General features: G+C 36.9%; 1 protein-coding gene across 2 annotated transcripts in view; it reads right to left on the minus strand.

The window, feature by feature from the left end:
• Window positions 1–1907: 1907 nt before the first annotated feature.
• The window catches only part of USP46 (ubiquitin specific peptidase 46), a 34474-nt gene continuing 10276 nt past the window's right edge, over window positions 1908–26105 (minus strand). For both annotated transcript variants that reach the window (XM_030947387.1, XM_030947388.1), the window contains exons 2-9: window positions 22695–22775; window positions 21730–21943; window positions 19261–19490; window positions 15794–15870; window positions 10539–10622; window positions 10046–10243; window positions 9280–9358; window positions 1908–8359 (exon numbers count right to left, since the gene is read on the minus strand). In XM_030947387.1, coding sequence (XP_030803247.1) covers window positions 8258–8359; window positions 9280–9358; window positions 10046–10243; window positions 10539–10622; window positions 15794–15870; window positions 19261–19490; window positions 21730–21943; window positions 22695–22775 — 1065 coding nt within the window. In that variant the 3' untranslated portion in view covers window positions 1908–8257. The remainder of the gene's footprint in view (window positions 8360–9279; window positions 9359–10045; window positions 10244–10538; window positions 10623–15793; window positions 15871–19260; window positions 19491–21729; window positions 21944–22694; window positions 22776–26105) is intronic.

Consider the following 26105-nt stretch of genomic DNA (forward strand, 5'->3'; position numbering starts at 1 on the left):
TGTTTAGCTGCAAACCTACCTGAAGCTTCTTACAGCTGTAGTGAAGTGATCGATACTAAAATTTGCTCTCTAAGCATTTGTGATGTCTGGTTTGCAATACTGGGTGATGTCTGTATCTTCTGTTTCCACATCTTTGCACATCTTCGGTTCTGCCCTGTACATGACTTGAATATTTCTTATATGTGTGTCAAATGAAATCCAAAGGCTGTTTCACTCTGTCTTATTCCAAATTTCATTCAGCATTGACCTCTTTATTTTACTCTTGCAGGGATTTGGAAAAAAGTCTTCATCAGCCTCCACCTCTTGACTTTTATTTGATCCTGGTAGGTCTCTCCATTCATCCTGGGACAACCTGCAAACTCCAGGGTGTTGACTCCTTTGCTATTTCTGTATTCATGGTGAGATGAAATGCACCATTAGCACCAGGTGAAGTGTTTGTGACTGGTTAAACTCTGCATTTTGCAGTGAGGAAGAGTGAAATTTAACAAGGTGATGGAGTGATCTCTAAGTATTTGTAAAAAAAATGAATAAGAGTTTTTTTCAGAACAGACAATCCAAATGTCCTCTTGCCATATATGTGTGTGTGTGTACATGTATTGAAAATGGATGTCCTATTTTTCTTCTTTAAGAATTTGTACTAGATTTTTAAGTTGCACACAAGCATATGAGGAAATTGATATCTCCAGAAATGTGGAACATCGTTTTCCCTGTCATATTTAGTCATATCTAATAAATATCATTTGAAGTCTGGTGATTACAATTAAATGAATAACCTTACAATTTCCTTCTACTATATCTGACTTTTCAATTCAGATTAAATTTTATTTTTTAACATTTCTCTGGTTATCTGGTGCACAGAACATGACCCAGTCTAATGTAAAATTATTAATCTAATTCATACAAGAGTAAGGAACAGAGGTACAGGTAAACATCATACAGCTTCTAGGAAAGTGCATTTCTGAAGTGAGAGAAATTCTAATGAAGTCCATGTACAGTGATTATGAATCCTACCAATGGAAACTTTTTCTTGGTTTCTTTATTTGTACACCATAAATTCTATTTCTTCAAAATTTTTTAAAATAATGGATTTGTGACTATTTAGTTCAGTCATCTCCTGTGTTTTAAATTTCCGTCTCCATCCTGCAGTCAAATGCTTACGTCGTAATAACCCAGGAATAAATTTAAAGGTACTCAAAATATTTTTAATTTGAAAGGAAACATGTACTGTAAGTTATGAAGTGTTTTTCAACCCAGTCCTTTGATAGTCTGATGTGCCATAAATCTTAGAGTGTGTTAGATATAAATGCAACATGCAGTTTGACAGCTATGTTTGATTTCAGCTCCCTAAATGATTATGAAGGAATAAAGATAATCCATTTAGACAGGAGCAAGAAACTCCAGCCTTTTATTTACCTCACTTTTGAGAATGTAAATTGTGTTTGTTAATGAACAACTAAAGGAAAATCAGCAGACAACAGGAACCTTTCAATTCTTTGACAAAATTTTAGACCTCAGTAGCAAAATCCTTTTCCACTCCATTAGTCACAAGTAAAATCCCAGGCTGAAAGGGCTCATTGTTTCCTGATGTAAAAGGCAGTTCAATTCTGGCTGATTTTTATTCTCTTCAGTTTTAGCTGAAACATTGAAGCTTAAAAATTGACAAGGCCAATAGTGATGTGCTTTAACTGGGTATAGCTCAGTCATGAAATTGTATGTATATTCTACCAAGACAATCCAGAAACTACTTGCAAAACTTGTTCTTTTAAGACTTCAGAGTCTTCAGCTGACTCTGGTTGACTTCAGAGTCAATCAGCCCATGGAATGAAATATTCTCTGAAGTCACTTAAAATGTGTTCATCACATTAAATGAAATAAAAAGCAAGCATCAGTAGTCTTGTCATCTGTAAGAACACAGGCATCTGACATTCAAAAACGTTGTGTAACAACCAACATCAATACTCAGCCTTAGTATGACTCCAGCTGAAGTCAAAGCAAATTGAATGGAAGTGAGATCAGCTACAGAGTTTATTTTATGTAAAATATAAACATGTTAACAGGAGAAAATACTGTTTTCTTATGTTACAACCTTAATAACCAACATGATTTTTATCTTACAGTTCTGCAGGTGGTGCAGGGTTCAGTTACATGTACATGATGATTAAAAAGAGCAGATATTAATCTGTACCCATACACCGAGTATTGTACGCTGTACTAGAAATCCAGTATTTTTGTGTCCCCAACTGTGTGCCTCATAATTCTGCTACCTCTTATTCCATTAAAAAAACTAGCACAAAATTTAAGTAGTTTTATTATGATTGCATCATTTTGACAAGGTAGAGAGGGACTATATATTTACAAACAGATATACATATTCAAAGCCTCTGAAAAAAACCAACCCTTTCCATATTTCATCCTCTTCTCTTTCTTCTTCCTGCTACCCTACATTCATATCCATGCAAGATATGGTGGCTTTACTCCTAAAGCATCATGATAAGTAATGGAGCTTGTGTTAGGTTTTTTAATGAAAGCCACTGAGATTAGAAAATTGTCTCCAGGAAAAGCACTGGCACCTGTAACATGGCTGCCCTGATGTTGCTCTTGCTGTTCGAATGAGAGTTGGAGAGGACTAGGAAACAATTTAGTACGTGGCCAGAGTCTGGTGTGGGACATGTCAAACATGAACACCATTGCAAATACAAAGCTGAGGTTTAAGCTCAGCCTCTCCAAGGAATGTATACCTATTAATGAGATTCTGGGGAGTGGGGACAGAGGGGTTGCAAATACTCATTAATTATCTACTGCAGCAAGAAATATGTTTTGGTGAACTGCAAGATGTCTTCATGAAGGGCTTAGTCCTGCCACTTTGGAATCCTATGAGAAGGGTCAGGATTATCTAGAGGATGGAGGTTAGGAAGCTGCATGTCAGTCCAGCTTCTCCTATAGACCTACTGTGCTATCACAGAAAAGTTACTTTTTCATATTCTTGCCACCTGCCACAGCCTTCATCAGAAGCACTAGGCTGTTAAATTGACTGTAGTGAATGGCACACACAAGTTAATTTATTTTACATAATACAATAGTCCCAGTCTTGATAACCAAATGAAACAGAAATCATTAAAGAATTATAGCAAGAGATCATGAATAAAGGGAGTTATTTGCAGTTTTGTATTAAATCAGTCAGGAAAAACCAGCAACCAAACCTCCTAGAGGGTTAAGAATCATTAGTATGTAAAATGGTGTGAGTTTAGCCAGATGGTCCCATCAGGTGGGCACATACCTCCTGATAGGTGTTATTTGACCCTGTATGCAAAAGAACTGTGTTATCTGAATAAATTTTGTAGATAGATTCAAGCAATCTCTTTGAAGTAATGCATATTAACTGAAAAGAAATTAAATGGGTGTATACTGAGCCTTGCCAAGGGCTGTTTACATAGTAAGGGCCATGTTAAATTGAGAAGAAACACCTCAGTATCAGAACAGATTCAACAGAAAAAGTTCTGGTCTTTTCATTGATCAAAGAAAATACAGTATCTAAAGCACTAGGAATAACCCTTGCATTAACAACACAGAAAGTCGCTGGCTTTCTGATATGGAAACCACAGATGCTGCCCTCTAAAAACCATCATTTTACACAAGCACTTATCTTACTTCATTATCTCTTTGCTTCATATTGGCCCAAGTGAAGAGAAGAAAGATGCAAAAATTTGCTCCCCTTGCCAACACACACACAGTAGCCAAGAATAATTGTGGCTCATCAGATTATTCACAGTTGAGACCAAACAGAGCACTGATAAAATGGCAAAGAGAGCAATGCCTGTATTATCAGCTGACTGACAGCTGACTCTGAGTCTGGTAAAAGAGAATTCTCCCGTAAGAACTGCAACTATTCTAAATTCTAGTCATTGACAACCGTGTCACAGATTGAAGTATTGCAGTCATCCTCAGATGGGTCAGCAGGCAGAGAGCACAAGAGGCTGTGAAATGTGCAGAGAGTGCCGCTCATCAGGTACTTTTTATACATGAACAAATATGTATGAAGATGCTTGGGCTTTCCAATTTTACAACCCAGCTAGGACTACAAGCCTAAAAATGGAAATTGAGTTGTAACTAGATATATTGGATCACAAGCAAACAACTCCAAAAGCAGTAAGAAAAAGGCAAAATATTAAGCTGATTGGAATTTCACAAGATTGACATTGTTGCTTAAAGTGCTTGGGTTGATTACATTTTAAAAAATACATTAAAATTAAAGCAAAAAAATAGTATTAACCACATAAGTTATTATACAAATACAGTAACAGACCAACAAAAGAAAAATAAATTAAAACAAACCCTTCTAAAAGATACTAGCAAAGAACAGGTACACAGCTAAAACTTAATAAAATTTCTAGTATTCATTCAGCTGTAAAACACTGCTCACAACTATCAGCCACAAGCAGCAAAAAAGAGATAAAACAAAAAGGGTTTGCTGTTGAGAGGCATCAAGTCACTGGCAGTTGCAAGCTGTCAAGTCAGGTGCCAATACATGCTGTTGAAACAGAAGAGTGACTGAAATGTAATGTCTGAAGATAAAAGGTTGTGGTAGCACTTTAGGGCCCATCGTGTAAGGTGAATTTCAGTTGAATTTATACTAAACCTGATAAGAAGGGAACTCCTACTTTGTTTTCCTTACTCCGACTGCTAAAGGAACAAAATTTTTCATACATAGTCTAGTACTCTGAGGTAACTAAATTGTTAAAGTAGAATTGACAGGAATCATTTTGGGACCTAATTTCAAAAAGGTGTTCTGTTTCATAGGTTATGCCTTTTCCATCACTCCACTCTTCTGCCTCCCTCTGCTATGTTCCCACATTAGAAATGCCATAAAATCCCAAGAGTCTGTTCTTGGAAATACAGAAGCTGAGTTCTGAGCTCATCTTCTAAGGTAACTGATTCATCAGCACTGCAGTGCTGTGGAAACACAGACAAGACAAAAATGGTTTTTTTCTAAGTAAAGAACATAGTATTTATAAATGGACAGTTCATCTCAGCAACAGCATGTGAAATAATTGTTGTTAGACCTAATATACCTAGAACCTGACACCATAAAATATAGTCATTTTAGGGAAGCACACAATAGTATTAGAGATCTGTGCTAGCATTTTGTTTTCTAGCTGCTAGCTGAAAAGCTTTTATTGTCTTAGGTATTTTTCCATTCTTCCATAAGCGACTGGAAATCTATGCATAAACATAAGAGAAAAGGGATTATGCTTTATTTAACCAACTGAAATACTTTACACCGTGTGATTGATCCTGTGGGGATCCCAGTCCTGCAAAACTTGATTGAATGTGCTTAATTTGACAAAGAAGAGTTCCTCTGCCTAGACTGGCACAATTCATACAGCTGTGACAGACAGCTTTTGGACTGAAGTCAAGACATTCAGCACACTGGGGACTGGATCCAATTTACAGAATTGTGACCACAACTTTGTTAATCAAAAGAAAATGCTCCTTAGTTTAGCCAATGTTAATATGAGCTGTGTATTCCACAATGCTTCAGAGCTGATGTCAGACTACTGATGCTGGACTGCCGTGATACGAGTGCTGTGATCTTTCCATGGGCCAGCATGAATTAGAAATGCTTTTTCACACTTTATGAAACAGCTTATTCTAGTAATTTTCCTCTCAATAACTTACTGCAATGATCTGCATGTTTTACAATCTAAAGCTGTCTTGCAGTGGAGAAAAACAGATTATTATTCTGCAGTTTAGCATTTAAATATTAGTTCAAACTGTTAACATTTTAAAAACCAGTTTGCACATAGGTCTATTGAAATAAGGAAAATGTTTCCTAAAATTAAACTGATTTAAAAATTATTTTTATGAAAATTTACTTTTCATATAAACATGAGCCCTGAAGATTCAAATGATGACCTTAAGAATATCTGGTTTTTGAATCTTTTAAAACAAAAGAATACTGTAAGAATGTTCAGTAGTAAACTGCAAAATACAGACCTTTGATCCAGCACTGATTAATGCTGATCTAGAAAGTGATTTCATTCACAGTGAGGAAACATTATCCATTTTAAAAGGCCAGTAATTTTTATCTTTTTATACAGAAATTCTGAGTGTTTATAAATAAATCAATTAAAGCGGGATTTGCAGGTTTAGCTTCTCAGTGGAAAAGCTCCCGGGTCTCAGTGGGAGTTGAACTCTGCTGTAAGATATCTATCTTCTGTATTAGAGACAGAACATTTCATTCTAACATCAATAAAAGACTAAGAGCTGCATCCTAAATATGCTTGTCTTGAGCCTGCATACCAGCCTTCATTCATGTGAGTGATCTCTGTAGACCACTACTCTCATTCACTTAAGTCCTCTAAGGTTACATTCTATGTCTCCTTCCTTGCATCTGTATAATAACATGATAAGTCACAAATAATCTTTGCTGGAAAGTCCACTTCTGTTTCTCATTCAGCGTAAAGTGCTACAATGCCTTAGTTTACAAAATGACCATTGAAAAATCCAACTGAACTTCAAATGATGTCACAGTGGAAGCTACTTAATTTTCACCAATATTTCACAAAAGATATTTCACGTTCACAGTAGAGTACAACGAAAAACATTACTATCTTTTCTACAGAAGACTAAAATATGAGATGTAGCTGCACTTCAAAAGCCATTTCTTGAAAGGGAGTGTTGACCATAAAGTGTCAGGCAGGCTTCTTAAGGAAAAAGGACAAAAATCAACATTTTCTGATAAATACATAATAAGTGAATAAAATGTAACAGGTTACAAAATAAAAATGTAACAAGTTACAAAATAAATTTTGTAGGATGAGAATATTTCCTTATAAATACTAGAACTGTGAGTTCCCATGAAGACAAGAAGAGTGTTTTTGCTGTTGATGTCATGGGAATAGGACTTTGGCTACTGAAGTTCAAGAGCTGTATAATGGCAAACTGAAGAAGGTAGCTACCCAGCATGACCACTGACTCAAGCCACTATCAATCCCTTCTCAAACCCCATTGATACTTTCTTTTACTGTTATTCTTTGCCAAATTCATGTATTCAGGTGGATTCAGAAATTTTATTAGCCAGTGCATGACAAGTGCCAGCCAAATTAATCCAGAAAAATCACAAACTTAGTCTTTTGTACTAATTTGGAAATCAAGCACTCCAGATCCCTATCTGTTTCTGTGGTGACAAAACTCTGTCAAATATGACCAAAATGTTAAGGATGATATATACATGATAGTATGTACACTAGTGGTTGCTATGTATCATGTTTCTAAGAAATTGACTGTGTTTTGAGAAATGAAAATGGGACCTACAGGTATTTAGAAAATCGCAGGATCAAGTTGTGTCTTATGTTATGTACAAACAATGCTTATTTAAATGGACTGGATAATTTCAGTCCTGATGGATATGTTACATGTGAGCAGTGTTGCAATCACAACACAATCAAAGTAAACAATCTATATAATTTTAACAAAAATGTAAGCTCAATCTTTATAAAAGCAACTTATCTCAGTATCATATGTGTGATCTTACTCCCTTTATTCCAGTGCTCTGTAAGTTCTGAAATCTCACCTCATCTGTACTATCTCATGACAAAGTGGCTGAACATACAGAATTACTTAGTTCCAGTGTAATTTAAATCCCTCTATGTGAATTTTAGGTCTGTGATTACACTCTGAAAGTTTTTAACAATCAAGATTGAAATGATTTTGGAAGAATATATTTTCTGCAGCAGAGTAACATGTAAAAAAATCCCCTATACAACCACAACTCAAATCATCATGAAACTGATTTTTTTCCTTACACTTAAAAGGGGTAAGTATATGTCAGGATGTATTTAAAGGAATGCTTTGTAAATCAACACACTCCAAAATCATCTAGAAAGTTTTAAATAATTTTGTCCTAAATGTAATGAACACTTTCATATAAAATACTACTCTAGCTGGATTGGGTTTAACAGTTGACATCCAAAACTCATTATCTGTAAATGTTAGTCCATATAAATTCCACTAAAATCTGACTTCAATTAGCTCTTCAATCAGACCTAAAAACTACAAACAACCCCCCTTCTCTAAAACAAAATTCTGCATGTCAAGAATGGACGGTTACAGTCAGCATCACATAAACCATGGAACAGGAGACAGTGTATTGTTGTTCAACCATCCGGGATGTGGGCTGTGTAAAAGTCACTCCGGAGGAGCTGGCGCCTTCCCTTGTGTGCAGCATCCTTGTGTGCAGTCACCACGGTTTGCCAAGTCACTCTCTTGACTGATAGAATAAAATATAGCCAGACTCTGAATTTTTTGATATATCAGAGGTCAGACCGTAGAATTCTTCAATAGCTTGAGCATCTATTTTCTGCAAAATAAATAATTTTTTAATATGCTGCCAGATAAAACAAATACTAAAGACAGATTAAATGACTGCAATTAGCAAATTCTGTTTGCAATTTAAGCAGTGAAAAGGTAAAGATTAGGGACTGAGCCTTGCTGATCTCACTCATGAAATTCATAGGCATGTTTCTGTCACTGAACATAACTGAATTAGGCTTTTTCCAATAAGAGAGAGACTCCTTGGAATGCAGTAATGAACACTGTTAAAACACATAAATGTGACCATGTGATCCCATCATTCTCAAATTTTCAGAAATCTTCTTCAAGACTTGCCCCATCCAGCATTCCAGCTCTCACTTTCCTTACCTCTTGGGAAATCAGACTCAAAACCCATTTTGCCAGTGTGCCACAAAGACGTAAAGGGTTTGCATAAGAATGAATTTCAGAGTGCTCAGACAGAACCTGCAATAGCTGTGGGACAGATTCTACTCTAATTTACATTCAGGCAATCCCAGATCAACAACACAATTCAGACTTTTTTGTAACTTCCCTATTCAAAACTGAAAATTCTACAGCAATTCTAGCTTTACTTAGTTCAATTTTACCAAGTGATAAGGTTTTAATGAATTAAATTGATTTTAGTAGATATAGAAAACATTCAAAATTAAACTCTTTAAGTCTGGTATTAAAAACTTTGATGTTGCTATGAGACAAAAAAAAACCTCTGACACTGACAGAGCACAAACTATAGGATTAATACTTTTGTTTACAATCTTTTTTCCTAACAGAGTTGAAATAAACATTACAACCAAACTGTGGCTTTGCAGACTGGTAATCTCTAGCCAGTTCTGGATCAGAATTTTAAGAATTCCCAAGCAGGGAATTCCCAAGCAGGGAAGCAAACATTTATACAAAAGTTGTACTCATGACCTTCAGCATACTGACCTCTACAATGTCATCATCAAACAAGAGCCAAAATCCATGACTTTTCACAATAGTAATGTAATGCCCCCGATTAGGTCCACTAGAAAGCAAAACAAAAACCCAAAATATTAGAATTTACTATTGAGTCCATTTTGATAAGTCACATTTCTTTGTGAATGCAGAATTATAACTAATTGTTATTTTAAACATGGTAAATCCACCTGTGGTGGTACTCTAGACATTTAGTCCTTTCCCTTTTTATTTTAACTTGTTGCAAGGCTAATCAACTGAAGCTAAAGGTGTTATTTTCATCTGTGCCAGGACCATTTAGTGAATTATCCTACAGAACACTTAACAAGTTGATCATGGTAGGCATCAAATACATTTAAAACTGCAAGAACTAAGTATAGGGGGGAAAAATTACCAAAATTATCTGTTGAGAGACCTACACGATGACATGTGTAGGTCTCACAACAGATGACATGATGACAGCCTTTGGCCCTGACAAAGTCCGGGCTCCCAACTTTCTTAAGGGGTCTTATGAGGAAGGAGGTAGTTTTATCAATTTAAACCAAATGTGTGCTTTTTGGAGACCTGAAACATTATTTCTTAAGTACTGATTTACTGTGAGGGATGTTGGTTAAATGGCTCAGCCCAAGACATGCGCAAGTCCATGCAGCAGCAGGCTGTAACTCCTGCCTCCCATTCTCCCCATATTTTGTCAGGGACAGCTCAGCCTTTGGCCAACACCTGCCAGTAGCCTGTGATACACATGGAGGCACCTCACCTTCCACAGTGAACGACGACAGCCACCAAGTCGTACATGCGATCCAAGTTGACGGCGTCGCCAGAGGTGTTGAAGAGCCGCAGCTCCAGGGGAAACACGACCCGGTAGGACAGCTTCGTGTACCTGTGCAGCTGCTCCATGTACTTGAATCTCTTGAGGTGTAAGGCAAGAATCATTGGCAGTTTTTTTACTCTCATCCTGTGAAACCATTAAGAACACATATGATGAACACCTGACCAGTTCAAAGCCATTCTCTCTTCCCCTTATAAGCAAATGGCTGCATTATAAAAGCACTTTGCAAGTAACAATAATCAACTCGAAGTAGCTTCTACACTATGACACATGCCTTTAAATCTGCCTGCAGGTTCTCTCATCCACACAGAGAATGCATTTGGGATGAAAGGTTTCTAGGTATTTAAACAAAACAAATATCAAAGAGTAAGTTTGCCAGAGCCCAGGAGGGGCATGGTGAAACAGCCTGCTCCTTGCTTACCTCTTCTGTGCCTCTTGTTTACTGCAGCAAGTTTCACAGTAGTATTTCTGTTCACTACATAGTGTCTCTGTGTTACTGAAGTCTCTGTAAATAAATACAATCATCAGTTCTTTAAGGATATGAATACATTTACTTGGGCTGATGAACTGGAACCCAAAAGACACACAGTATGAAATCATCACCCATTCCAGTTTTCTAAAGCATCTGAAGTGACTGTACTGGGGTTTGCCAATGGACTAAGGGTATCCAGCTGCAAGTTATATTAGGAGCTGAGGCCCTCTGTATGACACAAATGAAAGGTCAGGTATCTCAAAATGGGACCTCTGTCTGGTCTCTCACTTAAAGGGGCTGCCCAGACTTGGGTATAATCACTTAATCCATTCTATTTCTTTTTAAATTATTTGGAGAATAAAGCAACTTTAAGTGCACTTCTGCCATCCCCAGATATCTCACATTTTATGGTGTTCTTCCATAAGAAAGGTTTGAATCCTCTTACAAAGAAGGAATAAATTGAACTTAGTTTCCTGCATCCTCTAATCTTTTGAACAGTCATCCAGAAGTTTATAGATTATACTTTTCCATTTTCTAAAAAAGGAAAGAGGCAGCTGGTATAGAAAATTTTGTAGATCCTGATCAAGTAAATACACTTGAGATATTTCTGGATTGAGTTTTTAAAGTGACAAAGGCAGTGGAAGGCTGGTCTGATAGCATCTCTCAGTTCATAGAAAAGATTTGCTGGAAGTCACAGTGCTGATATGCTTTGGAGCAAAATTTTAGGTACCTAGCACCACTTAACTATAAAAAAATCCCCCAGTAATTATTTTTGTCATCTCTTGTGTTACATTGCAGCTGAGCAGGAGTTTTGAGAACTGTGAATGCAGATATAAGCACCTATCTTCCATTTTAAACACATGGGTCTTCCTGTGACTTTGGGCCCTAAATAGCTATATTAGAATTCCAGAACTGTCTTATTGAGTGTCCCTACCTTGTCTCTGACAGGCTTCTGAACTCCAGGCAAATTCAGACACAAATAAATTCACTTCTACCACCGCAATTCATATTCATGGAGGTTGAATCCACACTGTCTGCAACTTTAGCCTGCTCTCACGGCAGGGAGAACCAGAATTGTCTTACAAGGCAAAGGGAGGATTCTCGATGACTATTTCTTCCTGACATCATCACTATAGAGGTAGGTGGAAGAGATGAAGACTACATAGTTTGCTAGGGCATAGATATTAGAAGTTAATTACATAACTTCATGAAAGTTTAAGGTTGACAAAGAGCATGACAAAGAAGCACTTCATATGACTGCATAATATTTTTAATAACTGAGATTATTTTACTGATTTATTTTCTTTATAAGGTCTTAACACTGAGGAGAAAGTGCTGAAATTTAGAAAAAATACATATTTTGAAAGATAAGTTACAGCTAAATTTTGATCATAAGTACTACTTTTTATCTAAAAGAAAAGAAAACGTTATTGGAAAGGATTTGCTTCAGTGGTAAACACCGATCTCAATATGCGAGATCAATATTTCACATATTTAAACATAAAATTAATTTAAACATAAAATTAATTTAATTCAGCCAATTCCTCTGAAAAGCATGGTAACCTTTCAGATAAGTGAATAGCTGAAATTTTAGAAAATATTAAAGATGAGTTATATGTGCAGGGAATGTAAGACTCAGTAGAAAGTGCCTGTGAAAGTTTTAGGTTGGCTGTTAGAGAAAGAGTCTCATATTTATTTTCAAAGCCTACAGTCTCAATTTTTAAAAAAGCAAACAAATTTGGGGAATTTATTAGTTTTCTTCTCATCTCAAAGTGAAGCAAGGAAAAATGTTTTTCTAACATGAAGAAACATGTGCAGATGGTAGAAATTTGATAGATATAGGTTTGTTCTGTTCCAAGTCTCCCATGAAAGTTAATTAAACTCAAAGACTTTCTGAATTCCTTTTAAAATATACTGGTTAATCTGATGCTATTAATATCTATTATTAGTATTATTCAGTAGTATTTATTTATTTATTAGTAGCATTGTGGTATCTATTCTTGGTACTATTAGAAAAAAATGTTTCACTGAAAAATGGTTAGAATTGAAATAATTTCAACTTCAGTAACTCTTTCAGCAATCAAGAATTTTCAGCATGGCACTTCTAATAGATGTTGAACAGTTAAAAACAACAGACTAGAGTTCCCAAAGTCTGCATGTGCAAGAGCTGCAGCCTTGCAGAACCCTTCTCTAGACCTGCAAAGCTAGTTTCAAGATATGTGCAACTCTCTCCTATTCCATTAATGGTCCAGTCTGCATTCTGCTTATATGCTATTTTAGCAAGAAAAAGAAATTTTTAAATATACCTGCTCAAGATGTGCCAACTTATCATTGACCTTGTGCTTCTACAACCTCTCTGCTACAGTGTGAAAGATGCTTTCTATTGCTTATATGCATAAGTAGTATTAATTTGGTGTTTTCAGAGATGAGAGAATTATTAGTGCAATATAAATTATTACACCAGTCAGGATCAAACTGACTGATAAACATTGCAACTCCAAGTGGAAATAAAAACAATGGATATATACTATATTTTTTATAAGACTTTTATTGCTTCAGGCCCAGCTGTCTATCCTGTGAGTTTAGACTATGCCAGAGGCTTGTATTCTTTCTGTCCTTTAGACATCTTGAGAACTCAAAGACTTTTTACATTTTGAAAAACTACAGAAATAAAAGAACAGTCATCTGTAGTGGTAAAGAGATTAATTATATTTAAATGTTATCTTGCACAGCTTTTCTGTATTTTACCTTTAAAGTGTTGCAGCCCTTAAAGCTATTAGGACACAGCAAAGCAGTTGTTAAAAAAAAGGAAACAGCAATGATTACAAAAAGAACACCCAGCTTGGATGTTCCCATTGAAAGAAACCACAAAACTACTTACATTTTGTGTAATAATGCATACTACCAGCAGCAGTGAGAGGAAATCCATTTTCTAACTGAATATATGTTTTCTAAACAGAAGTAGAAATGTTGCTACAATAGAATAGATGAGAGGTGATAACTCTCCTCCTGTTCAATCTGTAAATAGTGGCCTGTACCTCCCACCCCAAGAAAAGAAAAATCGGAATTTTGCTTTCCTTTATTTCCAAAAGGAGCAATGGATAAACTTCAAAATGCATGTCATGCTGTTGGAGTAAAGGCACTACACTGGAATGCATAAAGAGACTTAGGGCATTCATTCTTCTCAGAATTGTATTGATCTGTCTTGGAATATTATGTCCTGTTCTAGACAGCAACTTCAAGAAAGACAGAGTTCAAGAGAGAAGTGCAATAGGAGAGAAGGCTGAAGAGTAATAAACATGTGTACAGATCCAGAGAAGATAGCCTAAGAAGGAGAAGTTGAATGACCTTAGGCTGTTTAAATTTTTTAAAAAGTGATTACATTCTTCTTGTATGTGAAAGGCTACTGCAAAGGGAAATGGGGGCAACCCCTGGCTTATGTCTCAAGTACACAGGGCAAGTAGAAATAGGCTTGAACTGAAACACCAAAGATTCATATTACACAGCCGGAGAAACTTATTAGTACTAAAGAACAGGAAGAACTGGGGTTGACAATCAAGATAATACTGCTGAAAAGATCTTCTGGAACAGGTTGGATAAGCATCCTCTCTGTCATGAAATAGGGGATAACCTCTTTGGAGTCACTTTCAACTCCACCATTCACTTGTTGGTTGCAGTTGTGCAGATGCAGTTCTTGCATGTCTTAAGCCACAGTCACTGTCTGTTCAGTAGAAGAAATGCTATTGGTATTTTTACTGAAGTACTTACTCTGCCTTTACATAAAATGACCATTCCCAACAAAACTTTTCCAAGAAGATAAAAGATCAAGAATGTAAATAAAAAACTGGAGAAAGCCAAAGGACAGATGGTAACATCTATACAGCAGCAGTTTTTAACATGTTCACCAGACTCAGCTGTAAGAAAATGCCAGAGCTCAGTCTCCAGTACTACAGAACCAAATAATAACTCAGATTAGAAAGGGCCTCAAAATGCACTGCAGCACCCTTGCAGCTCAGTGGGTTTCAAACTGACTTTGAAGACCATAGGGAAAGGTCTGGCAAGTTCAGGGTAGTGGCTCCAGTGAAGAACTCAAAAGTGTGCAAACAAAAGCCTGTAATACCAATAAAGATTCAACTACTGGTTACTATGAAGAGGCAAAGAGACTACAGGAGAAAAAGAGAATGCACTGCTTTCCAAAGCCTCTGGTTTGCTCACCTATTACAGGGAGGCTAATTAACACAGTGTGGGCTACTTGAGGGCTAAGGACTGCTACAGTATCCTAAGGTAGACTGAACAGAAATGGAGAAGGAAAAAACTTTAAATTATAACAGAAGCTACTTAGTACAGTTGTATTCACAGAGAAGTCACTGCTTTCTGATTCAGAAAATAGTACCTCACATTCTTTCTCTTTCTTAACTCTCACCTTGGATGATACACCAGGAAACCCTTCCTAGGCATTCCAGAATAACTGAATTATGCAATATCAACCTTGATAGCAATTTTGAAGTTTGAAGGAGTTTGACCAATTAATAATCATTACCTTAGAACAGCAATATATTGTCTTAAATATAGGTAGTGGTTTATTGCATTAATGTCAAAACTCTGGACATTTTAAATCTCCCAGAATAATCACTCATGTACGACTGAAAATTTTTTTGATGTCTAGATTTTTTAAGTTAAGAATATACTAGGAGCAGAACAGAAATTTTGAATAAAAGACTTCACATAATTTTAGGATGAGACACAGAATAAGCTATTTCTGATAATAAAATAGACTATTGAAATATTTTGCCCTCTATGGACTCTAGCAATTATTCTGCAAAACACACACTTAACTTTTAATATGTCTATGAATCTTAATCAACAAAGCACTTCTGTAGAAGCTTAAAGACAAGCACACTTAAATCTCTTTGAAGCCAATTATAATTCTGCAGCAATTCTTCCACACAACAAAGCAATCAATTATTTTCCCTGAAAATTGATTTATTTTCCTCTTTCAAATACAAACATTGAAAGAGAACGGGCGTAAAGCAAAGTACAATAATGTATATTTTGTCATTAGAGGAAACATCCAGTTTAAAGTCTTTTTCTCCTGCTTAGGGTAAGTTCAAATCTAAATGTTATTGTACTTTTCATTTCTATACCTACTAGACCTGAAAAATCTGGCAGTTAGAGCTATCTGCTGAAAAGATGCATTCATTTACCTTAGACAGTGTGTAATCGATGTGTTCTGCTCCACATCAACCGAAAGGTCAAGAAAATCTTCATCTTTGCTACTAACCTGTTGCAAAACACATACATGTAAAACAGAGATGCCATACATCTAAATGCTGTTTATATCTTTAGCAAATGCTAAAGACATTTATTTCTGTACAAATTACTCTTACATAAAGGTAATTAATGTCAATGCTTGAATTTTTTTTAGTCCAGTTTGATTAATGTTCAGTGTGATATTTATTAGTAACTCTACTAATCCAGCTTTCATATAATTTAACTTCTGTCTATTCCACTTATCCAATCCCACCAACCATGGGCCATCAATGACAGCCCACTGTTCAGTAAAGGTGAAGCATCCTCCCCTATATTATCTGGGATTGATGCATTAAGTATATTTCCTTGTTGTGTAACACAGCCTACTTTCTTTTATTATCAGAATTTTGTTTATCCTTTGTATAGCATATTACAAGATACATTTATATTTTATTCTTACATAATTATTTCCACTATTAAGGATGCAATGAAGATAATTTCCAAATATGTTTCTGTCACAAAAGTCATACTTTATCATGTTATCCTTTCTCTCTAGTGAATATTGAAAAATGTGGGTTTATACTTCTGGTCGACACAGCTACATTTCCCCATTGGATATTGTTCCTGGTCAATATTTTGATTTTAAAAATTTAAAATATTAAAGGTAGAAATGGCTCAGTGATAATATTTTGCAAAATCATTTTGGTGTTGCCAATCTTTTTTTAGACAGAACAAGAGGAGAAAAATTATACTGAAGCGTTTTTATCTAAAAAGTTTAAGTCCCAATATTTTCAGAATGATAGATCCTAATTTTTGCATTGAAAATTATTTTTCACTGAGTATTTAATCTCAAAGGTGAAGTAATATTAACAAAAAATCATCCAAATGGCTAATTCTTGTAATACTTCAACTGAGTCAAAAGACTGCAGAAATACTTACTGCATATGAATTCAGTCATATTCATGACAATATTGTTATAAAATGTTGCTTGAACACCCCATGTTTTTGCCTCCTATTTTATTTCTTTAGAATAACTAAATCAGATGGGAAAATAGTGAAGTCCAAATCAAGAACTTCTGTGAGGAGATGAATCCATTGTTCCGGCAGAAGTCCCTCATACTCAGATTTTTGCAATGCTGTGGATGTGAGTTATGTACCACCTTGAGCTCATATTTGTTGTTATGTACTATTAGCTTGGTGAATGCAGCCCATATCAGACCTGAATACAGAGAAACACCTTTGGCTGGATTAATTTTGATATTATCAAAGATGTACAGAGGCATAATGTACACCCAACTGAAATAAGCAGCAGTTCTTCAAACAAAAATCCTCCCTGAGACGTGACATGACCCACAGAGGACAGGAAACCACAAAACTGGCAGCAATTGACTGCAGTATAAATATACAGCTAAAATTTGAAAGATAAAGCAACAAAGCTTCAGAGAACATCATGTCTCTACAGCTGGAGCTAGAGTTCTGTCAGACACACTGAGTATTATGAGAACTTAAACACTTGAAAAAGTCCTTGGCAGGCATTGTGCCTCATCTGAGTGCCTCAAAGAAGCTAGGAATTCTGTTATTGATTCCTGCACATCAAATATTTCCTGGAAGGGAAGATGAGCTACTTAGAGCTAGAATAATACAGATTAAAACTAAAGGTAGCTGGAAAACTGGATTCAAACTGCACTCTCTGTAAGTGAGAATAAGAATTGCTGAAATCTGAATGACTCTTCATGTACTACTTATGAATATTTTAGCAAAGGAAGAACTTTCAATCTGTTTTACTATTTTCCTAAGATTTCAAGTCACACTAATCCAAGGAAAATACACTGGAAAAATATCCTGAGTAGTTTACAGTATTTCTGTACTCAGAGGAAGCTACAGACATGCTACATTTTCTATAAAGCTTCATCACTTTGAGTTACAAGTACAGAATTGTGCAGTTATGCTGTTACCCAAGGACACATCCTCACTTCACCAGTTTCTCTGAGTAAACATTAGATAATGATTTAGAATTAGGTCACAACTATTTAGAGAAGCTTGTCAGTTAAAAAATAATTCTAATTTTTCACTTATTTTAGCTTGCTATTACCCAAGATTTTAGAGTTGAAATAGATTGAATAATTAATTTTGAATATCTCTCATGCATTCACTTATACAAGCTTGTTCCAGACTTGCTCCAACATCTTATGTCAACTATCATTGTATCTCTTCTCCTCACCATCCTCCTCTGACCAAGTTCCTGGAAAGTCACATATATTTTCTTGGAATACAGAACTATAATTTATGATTAGAAATATCAGACTATGTTCTTTTACACATCTGGTAGGACGTGGGTAGAGTTCATCTCACCAAACTTCAGTTGTCTAAACCTTGGCTTACTGTCTGAAGATACCTTCTCTGGGCACCTTCTCCCACCTTAACACAGCTAATCTAATGTTGTATTTTCTTTGAGGAAACTCATAGTAGAAGCACTGATTTTAATAAAAGTACAACATTCTTAGGCTGGATCAGTTTGTTGGCCCAGTTCTCAGCATTGCTGCACCAACAATTGCAACAGCTTAGCGACACCATGGAGCCAGGACAAGCTATATGGAACAAAACACCGGATACTGCTAAAAACTTTGTTTCATGAAGCAGCCTAGAGAGAGATGGAAAGAGTTTTCTGCAAAAGCTCCTTCACAATCTCCATCATCTGCAGGAGCTGAGCTAACTAGTTCATCCTTGATGCCTATCAACTTTGCTTTACCAAGCAAAGGTTAGGTGATGTTAATTCCAACCTTTGTGGAAGGTCAGTGTCACTGTTCTCCCCAAAGATTTTTTTTTCTGTCTGTGTTACTCTTTCATGCAACCTCACAGGAACAATTAAAAAAAAATATCTCTTTTCTCTTTCAAAAGGAGCATGTGTTTGAAAAAGACAGTAATCAATAGGAGACTTGCAATAAAGTTTCCTGACAAAAATTAATTTTTACTTATAGCTCAGACATAAGAGATTTCAAACTGACATCATCCTCTAGAAAATATTAGGGCAATAAAAGAAAACAGTTTGTTAAAAATGAACCCTCTGTATATCTGTCAGACTCTTAAGATGGAATTAACACAAATCATCTTAACATTTCACTTATATAAATATGATGTGAATAACTTCTCTCTAAGTTATAGTGATAAGGAAAGGTATTGATTCACCAGCAAGGATTTTAACTGTAGACATAAGTATTAGGAGAGCAAAACTTGGCAGAGATTAGCCAAGTAATGCTTAGAAAAATAAATTTTTAGAAAAGAATATACTCACTTCAAGAAGTAAATTCTACAGGAATATCCACAATTCTCAGATGTCTGAAAAGATTCATATATTTATATATACAAAATGTATCTATCTATTAATGGGCAACAACCAAAAAAAATCTATCCCAATGCTTACGGTTTCACAGTTCAAACATCTAGTTTCGTTAGTCAGTGTTCCCTGAAAAATCTCATGCACCCAGGTCAGTTCTTGTTTATTGTTCTCTTCAGCTTCATTCATGTTGCCATTTTTCAGTTTCCCATTTTGCTTTTCCTGTTTCTTCTCCTCCTGCAAAATGTCTGCAATGGTGTTGAGCAGGTAATTTAAAAACTCATGTGCATCCTGCTGCATGTAGTTGTCAAAGAGATCTGTGAAGAAGAGAGTCAAGATTTGTACAGCTGAATATCCTTTCCTCAAAGAAAAAAAATTATTTTTTCCTCAAGTACTTGTACTGGCCCTTGCTCAGCAAAGTATTTGGAATCATTCCAAAGAACAGTTTTGCAGCCAGTCACCCTGGTTTCAGTGAAGTTACTCTGGGGGAAAGCTTCATCTCACCTAACTTTATCTGTCTAGAAAGTTACACTCATTGGAGTTGGTTGTGTAGGCTCCCATTACAGGAAATTAAGTAACCAAGAAAGTGACTCATCCTAAATTATTTCCTTACACTAGACACTTACTGCCTAACTTTAGTCAGCGCTGACTTCCACCTCCATATTCCAAGTCCCTCAGACACTCAGGAACATCACAGAGTTTTGACAGTAAGCCACATGGCTGGGAAAACTGAGGCCATTGGATGCTGACATATACTTGTGTACTGTGTCCAGGATGGAGTTACCTTTCCTCACAGTAGCTCACAGGGTGTTGTGCTTTGTAGGGGTGCCTAAAATGGTGAAGATGTACCAGTGTTTTAACTGATGCTGAGCAGCGCTCACACAACATCAAGGCTGTCCCTCATCCTGCACAAAGGCTGGTAGACTGCATGTGAAAGAGGCTGGGAAGGGGACATAGACGAGGCACCTGACCCAAACTGGCCAAAGTCATATTTTATGCCATGTGATTTCATGTTCATCACTAAAATCTGAAAGAAAGATGGGCAGGTTTTCATTATTAAGATATATCTCTTCCAAACAAACTTCTACACATGCCAAGGCCCTACATCCCAGGTAATACCTGGAAATCATCTGTTGATGGGAGGTAGAGAATAAATCTCCTTTGGTTTTCCTTTGTTTCTGCACGTAATCTTTGTTGTTTTGTTTTTTTGAATTAAATTAAACTACTTTGATCTCAGCTCATGAGGTTTTTTCCTCTTATCTTCTCCTCCTGCTCTGCTGAGAGGGAGTGAGAGACAGGCTTGGTGGGCACCTGGCAGCCAGTCTAGGTTAACTCACTTCAAGTAGTAATAATAACACCACCTAACAAAGCTCATTTTTCACACACAAGTCTGATGGGAAAAGACTTGTCCTGGTCAATACGAATTGCTTGCAGGAAGAGGGGAAAATATCCCAGTGGTGATTTAGTACAGATTTCTCCAGTAAAGGCTTAACTCGCCCACCATGTCAGAGAAAAAAGAATGTGTGTTCCCAGAAATGCGTATTTTTATCCCCCTGCTCCTGAAAAAGTTCACATGGATTTCCTCAGAAAATATTTTACAGAACTGTTGGCTTTGTAGTGTCTAGCCTGGACACATAAGCAGGGTAATACACACTGACTCTGGCACTAATTTTAAAAAGCTGAAAACATAAGATCCAGTCTTTACAAGTGATCCTCAACAGTGTGGGGGCATTTATCACTAGATGACTCACAGTTAACTTTTTCATGATTTCAAATGTCTGCTCTGAAATGAACAGTCTGCCCATTTATATGCTGTCAGCAGGAAGCAATTTCTTCCAGGTGTTTGACTCATACTTTGTCTCTTCATTCAAATCTTCCCTGTTTCTAAGCATACCATCCACACCAATATGAATCCAGGCCAAAATGGAGCTGTGACAGGCTTCTCTATCTCAAGATGTTCCTCATATCCCTTAGACAGAACTACTACAAGATTAGGTATATGCGGTTGCCAACTTAATGGTTAAAAGGGGTCTGAATTTTCACCAAGTGAGACTGTGTCCACCACTTTCAAGAACCAGAGCAGCAGCTGATGTGGAGTGGATTGACCACCCCACATGTACCCAGCTCCTTATCCTCCATTGCAGACAATTCCTCTGGAATTGGTGGTGCCTGCAGCCTTCCTAGGTCACACCATTTCTGTACTGCCAGCTGCCCTCAATGTTTCTCTCTGTCATACTCCACAAAAAATTTTTTTAAATTACAGCAGTGTCACCCTATTCCCAGCCATAGCTCACCCTACAGTAAGGTCTGCCTCACCATGCTGTAAAAGCATCACTAATTCACGCACCTCTGGGAGCCTATGAAGTCTGGTATGGTTTTTTCATGCGTAATATCATATACACAGACACTAAAATAATAATACAACCCACAAAGTACTAAAAGCAATTTACAAATCTAACCTGTGTTTCTGATTAATATGATCACATTGCTTAATATGTATTTATACTTCTTTGATCAATGCATTAATATCTTAGAGAACTTCAGTTTGACACTTACCATTCTCTTTTCGTAACCTTGATATGAACTTCTTTGGTGGAATAACTCCAACTTTTTTCTTCTGAGTAGCAATACTGTGGAAAAGATCTGCCAGGCAAGTCAAGAGGTTTTCCTTCTTTTTCTGTTGGGCCTTGTATGATAATACATTTTCCCGAAATGGCCGGCAAAAATACAATGCCTGCAGCACGGAGTTACAGTAGCAGGTGTTCCCAAACTGCCATGCAGAATTAAAAACAAGATTAATCCCTGTGCATCACAACAAAACTAGCTGTATATTCAAATTCTGACTCCTGTCACTGTCACAAACCAGCCATTTTGCCATGTAGTTGCAGTAGAAATACATTTCCACACCCACCGTCACACTTCATGGAAAAAACTGGTGTTCTAAATTAACTAGGATACAAAGTAAAGATTTCCACTTGTAAGAAAAATATTTCTGTACTGGATTTCATTAAGTTTATTTCCATATCTGGGCTCTATCTTACTGCTAAGTAGCAGAATGACTAATGTTTTCAATGGAAAAAATTATTATATCTATATCATTTCTATGGGAACAAACAAGTGATTAAACATTCTTCTCACTCATTTTCCTCTTGGTCAAATAAAAAAGCTCCTCCTAAGAGTTGCCAATGCAGAAGGCTGTACCTAAACTTGTACATACTTTCATCACTTCCTCCGTCCTATTTCACACCTAAAATAGACTTTTAATTTTATTTAAGTGTATGTTCTAATCCCTGGAAATATTCATAGAACTGTTCTCTCAGGGGGTGTATGAAGCCATCTTCAAACATCTGATACAGTTTTACAACCCACTTTGCCTAAAATTGCAACATGAGCAGCACTTAAAAAAAAAGACAATCCTGCATTAGAATAAGATTGATAAGAGCAGGGGAGAGAGAAAAACAAAACAAAACAAAACCAAGGAACTAAGCAAATTTCAAGTAACATCAAAACTGACCACTTACATTGACCAATCCAAAGTAGTGTTCATTGATTGGAAACTGCTCTGGGCCAATGTCTTTTTCCAGAGCAGAGGCATTGGTGCCCTATACAAAGGAAAAAAAAAAAAAGGAAAAAAATGTTAGAACACAAACCAAACAACAACAACAACAAAATATTAAAAAGGAAGAAATTATTTAGAATATTAAGATTCTAAAGTAAAATTGTGGACAGTATCAAGATAAAAAATAATTCATTCCTTTTAGCTATGATTAGCCAAGCTAACTCTGTCTTACTGATAGGCACAACAGCCTCATGAGACACTAAAAATATTTGCAAATCTGGATAGTTGAGCTGGCCTGACATGGACCCCTAGTAATAGATGACTAGAAATGAACAGGTCACAACAGTGGTTCTTCCCACACCCACCTGCCCTTTATTTTTACTGTGTTCATGGCCATCTGGATCCCATTACTCTCTTGTCTCATAAAGACAGTAGTTGATCTTAAATACAACCCTAAAAACCAGTTCCTAGATGGAAGGCAGGTTTTCTAAGCATTACTGAAACTCCTCTGAATCCCTTTGAATTAAACATCAGCCTGTAACAATACCTGGGCTTCAGATTGGCATTCAGTTCTAGTAACAACACAGATACTGAAAGCAAGTATAATATATCTGTCATTTTGTCCTATCTAACATTAAAGAGCACATAAATCCAAGATAGATCTCTTAGTATGTACAGCTGTATCTTCAACACCAAAGTTGTTTAGGTAGCTGCTGGTCTGTAAGCACAACCACTAATTTGGTATGTTACCTGTCATTTTGCTATATTAAAATGCCCATTTTTGAACAAGCTTAAATAACTAAGCAAGTAAGGTTAGTTGCTGCCAAAGCAATTGTCATGACTCCTATACACATTATAAGCTTGACTCCATCCTCTGACAGCCTCACTTCAGATACTTACAGATGTGCTTGAGTTCCCCTCTCAGCTGTCTCTCCTCCAGGATGAACAGGCCCAGTTCCCTCAGCCTTTCCTCACAAGAGAGATGCTCCAATCCCTTACTCATCTTTGTTGCCCTCCACTGGACCTCCTCCAGCAGCTCCATGTCTCTCTTGCCCTGAGGAGCCCAGAGCTGGGCACAGCACTCCTGATGTGGCCTCACCAGGGCTGAGTAGAGGGGCAGGATCACCTCCCTGAGCCGGCTGGCAACGTTCTTCCTAATGCCCCCCAGGACACCACTGGCCTTCTCATCCCCATGGGCACACTGCTGGCTCGTGGACAGTTTGTTGTCCACCAGAACCCCCAGGTCCTTCCCTGTGCAGCTGCTTTCCAGCAGGTCAATCCCAGCCTGTGCTGGTGCATGGGGTTACTCCTCCCCAGGTGCAGGACCCTGCACTTGCCTTCACTGAATTTCCTCTCTGCCCATCTCTCCAGCCTGGCAAGGCCCTTCTGAAGGGCTGCACAGCACTCTGGGGTATTGGCTGCTCCTCCCAGCTTGGTGTCATCACCAAACTTGCTGAGGAGGCATCTGCCCCTTCATCCAAGTCATTGATGAGTAAGTTAAACAATTTCCAATATTGAATAACGGGGGACACCACAAGTGTCAGGCCTCCAACCAGAACCTTTGTTGCTGATTGTGACTCTCTGGGATCAGCCAGTTCTCAATCCATCTAACTGTCCACTCATCGAGACCACACTTCTTGAATTTGTCTATGAGGACATTATGAGAGACACTGTCAAAAGCCTTGGTGAAGTCAAGGTAGATATTTGCTTAGACTTAAAATTTTCAAAGTAACTGGTAATCAGATTTAGAATTCTCATGTCCCTTTCCCATCTTCTCCCCAAGGTCTGATTTCTGTTTCCTTACTGCACCTACCATCACCACTGCTTGTCAAATTAGATTATTGTTTCATGCCAATTCATTAAAAGAAGATTTAGTCAACAGAATTAGCAGTGTGAAACTCAGCACAGGTGCTCTTTGAGAATTTGCAAGCCTAGAAAGTAAAACATCTCCTTTAAGTTGGCAGGTTCCAGAAAAGCTCCCAAGATTTCATATTTCACATCCGCTTCTCAGATCTTTTTCCGCTCTCTCCCTTTCTCTCACATACACAGAGTTCATTGCTCAGACCAAGTATATGTTACTTCTCAGAAAGCCTTTCAGACTGAAGTACTTTACAGACACAGGCCTTCATGAGAAGCTTCATAAGGGATATATGTTCTCACCAGATTCTGCTAAGCCTTAGTGAGAAACTTGGGAAAAAAGATTGATTAATACGGAGCAATTATTGGCTACCATTCCACAGAGATGACAGTGTGATAATTATGTAAGTCTCATATGAAGATTAGTTTCATTGCTTGGAAAGTCAGCCTTGCCAAAGATGCACATATTCAGCAAACTATTCCAAGAGGGAAGAAGCTGATAAATATTTGCTTATCTGATATTAGCAGTGAAGCAAACAGCCACTGTTACCCTCAAAACCTTGTCTGATACAAGAGAAACATGACTACAGAAGATTAATGCAGCTTCTGAGGAAAAACATCTTCACATTAATACTCATTGTACAGTGTTCAGATCAAAGCAAAGGTTTTCTTTGAATTCACTTTGAGCATTACAATTGAGTTCCCTAAAAGAAAAATGAAATGGGTGTTTTTTCCAGTTTTGTAGGAAGTATTCTCCACACTTAAATAAATTCTCCCTCTACAGTTCATGGAAAATATTATCTCTAAAAAGTAACCTCCTACACTTTCATAAAACTACAGGTTAGTATATTCTGTATGTTCATATTCACAAATATGATGCAAGTGCTCTGCTAACTAGTTGCTCCTACATTACTCATTTGCCTTTCCTCCAGGCCAGGGTTTCTTACTTCAGAGGATGCCAGATGGCTGGACAAACCTTTTCTTGTATTTAAATTTTCTTGTAAATATTGTGAGATAGATCATGAATCAGGATTTACCAAACAATATTATCACTGAAAAACAAACAAATTGATGATGCATGCTAACCAATCCTCATATAAAAACTCCACATTGCACAGAAATTTCTAAAGTACCTGCTGTTGAAAAAACCACATGCTTAGTAACATCTCATCATGGAGCTTTTTTACCTCTCCCAGTCCAGGCCTTGGCTGTTGCAAATATAAAATAAAGTACAGTGTGACAGTGACCCAACAAAACAGTGAGGCTAAATTCAATCTTTGAGTAAACTGACATAACCCACTCAGACTTCATTAGGAGTAGGGCTTTCTTGTATCAAAGGCAATTTCAGTCTGATTTTTATTTATTCTGAGGTCTCCAAAAGGATACTGTTAGATCCATGGAAAAAGAAGTCTAGGAACATGGGTAAGAGGCACAGAGACCTGATGCTTCAAAGAAGGATATATTCCTTATATGGAGGAAAAAATGTGGACAGGCCACTTAGTAAAACTCAAACCAT

This window comes from Camarhynchus parvulus, chromosome 4 (genome assembly GCF_901933205.1).
Source record: "Camarhynchus parvulus chromosome 4, STF_HiC, whole genome shotgun sequence".
NCBI lineage: Eukaryota > Metazoa > Chordata > Aves > Passeriformes > Thraupidae > Camarhynchus > Camarhynchus parvulus.